Source organism: Monopterus albus, unplaced genomic scaffold (assembly GCF_001952655.1).
Source record: "Monopterus albus unplaced genomic scaffold, M_albus_1.0 scaffold105.1, whole genome shotgun sequence".
Classification (NCBI taxonomy): Eukaryota; Metazoa; Chordata; class Actinopteri; order Synbranchiformes; family Synbranchidae; genus Monopterus; species Monopterus albus.
This window is the reverse complement of record NW_018127985.1, coordinates 411,930-421,655: the sequence shown is the minus strand read 5'-3', so window position 1 is coordinate 421,655 and position 9,726 is coordinate 411,930. Positions and strand designations below refer to the sequence as shown.

Genomic DNA, 9,726 nt, shown 5'->3' with positions numbered 1-9,726 from the left:
TAATTTATTTATGTATTTATTTTAGCATTTATTAATTTATTTTCCTTTTTATTAATGCATTTATTTATTTCTATATTTATTTTAGCATATAATTTATTTTTCTTTTAATTATGCATTTAATTAAGTATTTATTGTTTTACTTATTTATTTCTGTATTTATTTATGAATGACTGTAGTCATTTATTTATTTATTTCTAATTAAGTCATTTTTGGTCCTCCATACCCCAGGACAGGCGCTTGTGCTCAGGGATCCGATTTCTTTTGTTCTTCTGGCGTTTTCCTGCAGCCCCTTCAGAAATCAGTTGAAGTCATGACAGCATGACGGAACTAGTCCTGCACATCTGGAATGACTTCAGTTATGGTTCGTTTAAAATGTAAAACTTCACGGAGCTGCAGCTGAGGTTTCATCCCAAGTTCATCTGGATTCTCCTGGCGCGATGGATACATGTGAGCCGGCTGTGCTGAAGCTTCTCGTTGTTGGCGTTTTGGGTGCGTATTATTTTGAATTAATATTTCTTTTATAAAACACAAAACACGTTAGGATTGCAACCTTCATTTAGTCCTTTAAATACAATTTACTCTTGAAAATAGAGCTGGTCTAGGGGTTTTGGCCCACTTTTCCAATATATTGATAAAGGCCACTGTATGTTACACATTACTCAGTTATTTAATGCGATTCTAGTGATCTAGTGTTCCAGTGTAGGCTATTCTTGGACATTTACATCAGCAGATTGCATGCCATGCTTATATATCTTTAATGTATTTAGCTCTAACACAGTATGTGGCCCTGTAAAGTTAAGTCCAAAAAATAAGGATGGCTAAGGGGTAGTAGGATCATCAGTCACATCTGATAACACATACTGTGCCATGCCCCAGTGGACAGACCTGACTTCTCTAATGGCCAGTGTGTATTTCTGGATGCAGCTTATTAGCTGATGGCCGAATTATGAAATTGTGTTTCATGTGGTACAGGGTCATCATTGATGCATCCATTTCCTGAAACACATACTAGTTTAGCTGCTGTCATGTTTTAGATATTGAAGGCCTGGATATCGCTTGTTCCGTATAAATGTTAATGGTGATACTGGACATTAATTGAGATAAGTTACAGTATTAAGCTTGTTATTTTAAACCCTGTTTTGCCCTGTAATCACTGTCGTCACCATCAGAAGCACTATCAGCAGAGTACACGCAGTACCAGTTTAGATATTCACTTGATCTTCAGTACAGGTTTTTGTCCTAGGCTGGTGGCTCTAATTTGTTCATATTTGGTTTTTCTGCTGCTGAAAATCCTTGGCTCTCTTCTGTGTAAACACATGAGCCAAGGAATACAGGATTCAGTTTCAGGATCAGTAGTACAGAAAGAGTCAGAGCCCAGGCTCCTATCAGGATGTTGCTGTTTACCTACAGTATAGAGTCTCTAGAGGTGTAAAGCTGAAGGTGAGTAAATGACAAAAATGTGGATCCAACACAGTATTTTTAAGTGATAAGCATAGAGTAGACTACAGGATGTAGTCTCTGTCTGACCAAGAACTTTAGCCTGGACTCCCTTGGATCTCTGCCATGTAACAGCTGTAGTCCCATAGCACTGTACAGTGAAGCAGAACACTAGCTTACATTAACCTTTTCTGGCTTAAAACTTATTTTATGTTCAGTCTGAAAATGCTAATTAGAGTGTCATGGAAAACAGGGGAAGAAAAAAAGATTTATGATTATCAAACTAACTCGTTTGTGTGTTGAGTATCTAAAAATAAAAAATTGTGAGATCTAACTGTAGCTGCTACCATAAGAGCAGTGAGGGGTTATTTTCTCAAGCTGCAAGAACATGGGACAAGGATTTCCTGTGACAGCTCTTGTCTAGACTAAAAAAAGCTTCCCATCAAGAGCCCCACTGGGAATTTGAAAGTCATGGGCCAGATGCAGCGGGTTCAAATAAAACGGAACATTCTGGATCAAATTTAACTGAATCATTTTGATTCATTACTTTCACTTACTAGGATGATTGCTGTAGTCATTTATAAATGGTAGAAAATGTGAATCTGAAGAAAAAGGGCTGATCGTGTCGTTACCTAAACCCTAGTTGTGCTAGACTTTGACTTCTGCATTTTTAAATCATACATTCCGGCTTCCTCCCACTGTCCAAAGACATGCGGCTTAGGTTGATGGGTGACTCTAAATTGCCCGTAGGAGTGAATGTGTGTGTGTGTGTGTGGTTGTTCGTTTGTGTGTTGGCCCTGCGATGGACCAGTGACCTGTCCAGGGCGTACCTCACCTTTTGCCCAATGCCGGCTGGGATTGGCTCCAGCCTCCCCGTGACCCCGTTCAGGACTAAGCAGTATAGATAATGAGATGAGATGAGACACTGTCCTGCTGCCAGACATAACTCATAAGTGCATCAAATCCACTAATAAAAATAGTCCCTGACAAATAGGCATTTGACTTTGTTTTGTGATATATTTTGTTACTTCCCAGATAAATGATGTGCTGTGGGTTGTGAAAATTTTCTGAAAATTCAAGCTGAGCTGTTTTCCTTCAAAAGTTTTTGGAGATCCATAATTTTCAGAAGGCAACAACATTTTGATGAAGACAACTGTGTCCTGATTGTTGAGGCTTTTTTGTTTTTAAAGAGAATGTGTATATTCTTGGTGTACAGTTGGTCTTAAGTAGGAATGACTGGATCTGGGCCTGAGAGCAACAGACCAGCTGGAAAGGTAATGGGAGGCAGTCTAAACATGGAGTTTTTTGTTTTGTTTATATGGGATTTGTTGACTAATAAAAACATAATATATTGCAAGCATAATTTTTCAACACTGCCTAGTCACAGCTACACCAATGTGTTTGACTCATTAGGTGGGATGTTTAATCAGGATTTAGATAACCTGCCATCCTGCCAGGTTAGAGACTGTATTTAGATAAAAATGCGGCATTAGGCACCTTCTCTGGTGTTCAGGACACCTATAAACACACGATGAAATAGTGAAATGGTATCTGGGAGTTGCTCCAGACTGCACCGTGTGCTGGATTATTTTGGAAATGGGCCAAGCACCAAATGCAACTACAGCCACTTACTGCGACCACCACGCCCATAGATACTGCTGGCTGCTGTTAGCTGCAGGTTGGGCGCTAAAATGCCAGATGTGTATGTGTATTGGTATGTGTATTGTGGTATATGCAAATTAGAGACAAATTCCTTTATTTCAGTTCTGTGACAGATCAGCATTGAACCGGAGACTTATAGGTAGGCTACATTGTTGATTTACTTTGTGGTTTGATTCTGTAATAAGCTAGTATAGTTTTTTACACACGTTTGGCATATTAACATTATCTTTTCATTTTAATTTATTGTACTTTCATCATTACAGTTTGTGTTCACACTGTGAGCGTCACATGATCATTGCTGTTTGTCACTGCTGCAAACAGCACAGCACCACAGTACATGGCTAATAATACTGGGTCTGTCTATAAGTGTAATTAACAATAAATAACTTAGTGGTTGCTATGTTCATGTGTGAGCCAGACAATGGGATTTCATAGCATTAGCTTCTTACTGTGGCTGAGTGGCTGTAGCCATGATGGCTGCAGCTATTTGAAAAGATAAAAGTATATGTATTGTAGCCTTCATGCTTTTTTTTTTTTGCTTTTTATTGTTTGTCCTAAGTATCTGTTCTGGTTTGTGTGAAAATCTGTGCTTGAAGTGGTCTGTTTAAGCTGCAAATATAATAGGCTGTACACCTTCCCCCACCCCACCCCCCAAAAAAGCACTGGTGAAAATTCACAAATACTTTAGGGGCTTGCTTATAAATTTAACACACAGATAATCATGTTCCTGTGATGTAGGGTGAAGGCTGTTCCATTAGCTTTTGTTGTACATTGTTTTAGAGCAAAATATTGCATGTAAACATGAAGAGGGTGAGCTTGGTACTATAGATACATATATACTATACTATATATGTCATTGAGAGCATGTTAGCAAAAAATACAAGTGAGAAAGGACTTGTTAGAGATCAACTTTATGGGACTCATTCATTCCTCTGAATTTCTCTCTCTTGTGTCTTTAACCTTTCTGTCAGGGATTCCCAATACCACTACTAGCCAGGTTAATTGGCGGACTCTATTACAATGCCAGATGAGTAAAGGTGAAAACAGTCTCTTTATTATGCTTACTGACTGATCACTAAACCCACGTAAACACGAAAAAACACTCACAGGTTGGGAACACAGTCCAAAGTCAGAACCAGCAAACTCACACAGCCGAGAGATCAGAAGCGAGGGGTCAGAGAGGGAAGTCCGATAGCCGAATACCAGGAAGAAGTCCAACCAGGAACAAGTCCAAAACAGAAGGGCAAGGCAATATTCAGTGATCAAAGGCAATCCAATGTCATAACGAGAAATATAGGCATGAGATGAAATGCTGGAAAGTCTGAACATGGGTCTAGAACAATCTGGCAGCTGCCTGGTGGGAGTCAGCTGCCTAAATATGGGTGAAAATAGGTGCAAACAATCAGAAGCAGGTGAAAACAATGAGTGCTGAACAAAGTAAAAAGTCCGAAACTGAGGTGAAACATAAACAGGAAGTAATGGCAAAAGCACGAGAATGGAAACAGGCAGGACAGAATCATGACACCTTTCCATGTACAGCTGAGAAAGTATAAAGAGCAGGAAAAGATGCAGATTTATGGGAAATGAAACACCATGTCCTAGAGATGACATCTCCAGTGGTTATCATTTACTACTGATTGCTCCACAGCTGGATCACCTAACATTGCTGGAACATTTTCTGCGTCACTAAGGAACAAAGACTAACTTGCAATCTGTTTTTTTTTTTTTTTTTTTAAACTAAGTCCTTTAAAGCTACACAGAACTGCTATCATGACTGGAGACTGTTGGTCAATCAGTTAATGTTAAACCTGAACTACCTTGAAGTTGCACAGATACAATTTCAATTCAAATTTATTGTATAACACCAAACCACAACAGAAGCCATCTCAGGATACTTTACAAAAAAAGGTCTAGGCCTCACTATTATTATTATTATTATTGTTATTATTACTATTACTATTATTATAGAGGAAAGACCCAAAAAGTCCCCCTTGAGTAGCACTTGGTGACAGCGGGAAGGAAAATCTCCCTTTAATGGATGAGGCTGTACACTCTCGCCAGGATTTGAACCTGGTACTTCCATGAAAGTGTTACCAGAGAGTTCAACTGTGCCTCAGGACTCAAGCAATAACCATGTCAGTTTACTGTATCTGTATCCAACATCAAATAAACTCTTCCTGTAGCATTAAGTGTTCAGTTTCAATGCCGTATGTCAGAAAATATCAAGGGTATGATTAAAACAGTGAGTGGGTTTATGTACACTTTGAGAAAAGCCAGTTAAGTCTATGTGAACAGAATGCATTGTTGAGGCTATCATTGTCAGCATCTACATGAATATTAAAGTCACTCACTATGATTATTTTATCTGTACTAAGCACTTAATCAGACAAAGTCTGAGTATCCATTTAAAAACTCTGAAAAAGGGGCAGGTGGATGGTAAACAACAACAAATAGAACTGGCTTTTGAGTTTTTCAGTTTGGCTGTGAGAGACTCAGAGTGAGGCTTTCAAATGAGTTATAACTATGTTTAGGTCTAGGGTTGAGTAATAGGCTGCTGTCAATGATCGCTACAACATCTCTACGTCGGCCAGAGCTTCGAGAGATGTGACAGTTACTGTGACCAGGTGGAGTGGATTCATTTAGACTGACATGTTCTTCCTGTCAGGTCTGCTCATTGCTACTCTGCTTACCTGACTGCCCTGTATTGTCCTGTGTCCCTCCTGTCATCTCACCTGCTGCCAGCTCAACTTCCCGTCTCCTGGTTCCTGCTGCTCTCCTGCCTACTCACCTGTCCATCCTGGTTCTCTGATCCTCCTGGTTCTTGCTGCTTGCCTGCCTGCTTACCTGCCCGTCCCGGTCCTGTCAGCCTCCACTGCTCAACCCCGGTTTGGTCCACATATCTACCGATTGACTTTGTCTTTTTCCATTGGCCTATGTTTTGTGATTAAAGGTTTGTGTAGTAGAACACTGAATTTGTACCCTGAGTCCTCATTCTCTCTCTCTCTCACCTCCGGGTGAGAGACACTAACCCTAACAGAATGATCTGGCCAAACATGGACTCAGTAAACTCAGATGCTAGTCTTTCCGTACTCCCAGCTGTCAGCAATGGTATGAACCAGTCACACAAAGACCCCAAGAAGGATTTGGTAATCCTCTCACGAGTACTGCAGAGTATGTGTGGCAGTTTGGACACCATTTGTAGCCCAGTGGAGCGCATGGCTGTTTGTAATAAAATGGAGCAGCTTGTGCAGAGTGGAACTGAGCTAACATGTCTCCCAGCAATTGCAGACCTACTCTTACAGCTGAGTGACATTCGTGATGAGCAGGAAGCCTACGTGGAGGCTTACTTGAAGGATCGGGACAAGTTGGAAGGGAGCTTGGCCAGGGCTTCTTCATCAGCTTCTCTGAGCCCCGTGAAATCTACAGGCAACTGAAGGCTTAGATGGCGTCACCTCTCTCACTTCCTGCCCCAGAGCTACACCCCATCTTCTGGGGCAGAGGCCGCAGGCGAAGAAGTTGGCAGTTGCTGCCTCCAGCAAAGCCAGCTCCCCAGCAGCAGCTGCCTCCACAGCCACAGCTGGTCCCTGAGCTGCAGCCTCCACGTGCTCCCCCAGTCTTGTCTGCCGGTGCACCAACGCCGTCTCTGAGCCTGTCACTGTTCCCCAGCGAGTCAGTCGGTGAGCTGACGCCACCTCCAAGCCTGTCCCTGTTTCCAAGCGGGTCGGCTGGACCACCGACGCCACTTCTAAGCCAGTTTCTGTTCCAATTTATGATCGTGTTGGCTGAACCACTGATGCTGCCTCTAAGCTAGTTCCTGTTCCTGGTTCCGAGCGGGTTGGCTGGACCACCGACGCCGCCCCAGAGTCTGCCCCTCAACATAGTTGTCCAAGCATCCCTTCTGAGACTGAGAACCCCAGGTGTGCCAATGAAAGCGTCACCACCAGGGTCCCACATTTTTAGTGTGCGGATGATGACATGCCAATAGAGGCGGTTACTTCTGGTCCTGTGGGGCTCAGCCAGACCGCCACAATCTCCGCCAAAATCTCCACCTCTGTCCTTCCTCCTGAGGGGTTTGCCGACAACGACGCCACCTGTCTCTCAGCCCCCGAGGGGGTTCAACAATGACAATGGCGCCACCTTTCTCTCAGCTCCCGAGGGGTTCACCGACGACGACGGTGTCGTCTCAGCCCCTGCCTCTGCTCCATCCATCAGAGCTGCATCAACCCTGCAGCTCAGGACATCATTGATCCTGCCCCTCAGGGTGCAGCAGCAGCAGCCACCATCCCATCCCTTCTATGCTCGCTTTGACCAGGACAACAAGAATACAGCTATCAAGTCCAGACCCTCCGCAGACCACCAGCAACTCACTGGTCCTTGCATGCCTGATGACCTGTCTCCCACCCACACTGGACCCCCACCAATTTGCCTACTGCAGGAATAGGAGCACGGAGGATGCAGTCTCCATAGCACTGCACTCTGTACTCAGACACCTGGACAACAACAACACCTATGCAAGAATGCTGTTCATTGACTTCAGTTCAGCATTTAACATGGTCATGCCCTTCAAGTTAACCACCAAACTTGGCAGTCTGGGCTTCAGCACCTCCCTCTGCAACTGGATTCTGGACTTTCTGACCAACAGGCCTGAATATGTTAGGTCAGACAGCACCTGCTCCTCCACTATCATTTTAACTAGTTAAAAGTAGACCATCTAGTTTCCTAAATGGTATGGCATTCAGTACTAGGTGAGAGTGAAACGGCATTTCGATTTTCTGTATTTCCTGCACATATATTGAATTGACAAAAAAAATATTTGCTCTTGATCCTGAAACTGCTCTGTCTCTGACAGCAAGGCGCTGCAGCGGGTGGTGAAAACTGCCCAACACATCACAGGGACTCCACTTCCACCCTTTGAGGGTGTCAACAGGGAACGCTGTCTCCAACGTGTTTGCAGCATTCTCAAGGACTCCTCTCACAAACTGTTTGACCTCCTGCCCTCTGGGAGGCGCTTCAGGAGCCTTTGGACCAAAATCAGTAGACTCAGGAACAGCTTCTTCCCCACAGCTGTCTCCTTACTGTTATGGTAGACTGTATGGAGATAAAATACTATCAAAAATGTTACAAATGCGTGTTTAACGTTTTGTCTGTAACAAGCGATTTGTGTGTGTGTGTCATGAGGATCACAAATGCGTGCTGTGCAAGCTGCACGTATAAAGCCATTTGTGTGTGTGTGTCATGCTGTTCACAAATGCATGCTGTACAAACTGCACATAAAACACATTTTACAAATGCTTAAAATCGATTTTTTGTGTGCAGTTCTTTAGAAAGTACGTACACATTGTTACCTACGCATGCGTGGATCGTCTAACACACACGAATCACCTTCCGCGCACACACAGATTTTTGAGAGTGTTTTTCTGCACTCTCAAAAGTCCACGAGCCACGAATGCACGCTGCGTTTAAGGACACGTGGAAAACTCGGACATCTGAGTTTCCAAACCTGTTTCCCAAACAAAAGTATTTACACAACGCTATTCCAATCTGCAAAAATGTCAAAAATTCTGTGTTTTTCTGTCAATATGGGGTGTACATTAATGAGGAAAAAAATGAACTTAAATGCTTTTAGCATATGGCTGCAATATAACAAAGAGTGAAAAATTTAAGGGGGTCTGAATATTTTCCGTACCCACTGTATATACATACGAAAACAATCGCACAGAAACTGTCAGCATTGGCATCGCGTATACATGATCAAAAATACGTTAATGCTCTGGCTGCGATGGAGCATCTGCCAGGGGTTTAAATAAGAAAGGGAAGTGATTAGTGGAATGAGCTTCAGCTGTGTGCTGTGCCCGGGAGTCAATTATCAGGTGAGGCGTCTCAACAGAGTCGCTGAGCATGCAGGATGAGAGAGAGGGGAGAAAAAGAGGGAAGTGAGGCAGGCAAACGAACCTGACACTTACTGAACTCTGTCCCCCATTGACCCCCCACTGCCTTCCTCTACACCACTACACACACCTCACCCCTTCTCATCTCTCTCTCTCTAATGCAATACATGTCTGTTACCTGTAACACTGAAGTGATCTGTTTATTTGAACATACTCACAGAATACTGCTCTGTTATTCATTTGCACACTGTCCATATACTGATACTGTATATTTATCTTTATCTTTGCACTATTTACATCCATTGAAATGTTCACTCATGTAACTTATTATTTTCTTATTCTGCACTGTTTCATTCCATTTCATCGCATTGCACTAGTGTTTTATAAGATTAATATACCTTATCCATTATTTGTAACTTAAATCCATAAACTCTGTTGTATATAGTACATTACCCTACATATCTTACTGTAAATATCAATTGTACATATCTATTGGTAATTTTTTTCTGACTGTACAGACTAGATACTGTGCATTCTGCACTGCTGTTATTGCACTTCTGGTTAGATCCTAAACTGCATTTCGGTGCCTTGTACATGTGTAAGGACAATAAAGTTGAATCTATCTATCTATTTAACAAGGCCTGACCTCAGCCTCGTAGCGGCCTTTTCATACATTGTCATAAGTCACTACACTCCAAAAACCAGCCTAAAAGATGCACCGACATGTGAAAGACAGTTA

The 9,726-nt window shown here is 42.5% G+C and overlaps 1 protein-coding gene across 2 annotated transcripts in view; it reads left to right on the top strand.

Moving 5' to 3' along the window:
- The first annotated feature begins 244 nt into the window (after nucleotides 1–244).
- The window catches only part of LOC109965885 (receptor activity-modifying protein 3), a 17,552-nt gene continuing 8,070 nt past the window's right edge, over nucleotides 245–9,726 (top strand). The window contains exon 1 of one of the 2 annotated variants that reach the window (XM_020610256.1): nucleotides 245–489. In XM_020610256.1, the coding sequence (XP_020465912.1) occupies nucleotides 438–489 (52 nt within the window). In that variant the 5' untranslated portion in view covers nucleotides 245–437. Of the gene's footprint in view, nucleotides 490–8,116; nucleotides 8,183–9,726 lie in introns of those variants that run through there. The other variant, XM_020610257.1, reaches the window with a different exon arrangement.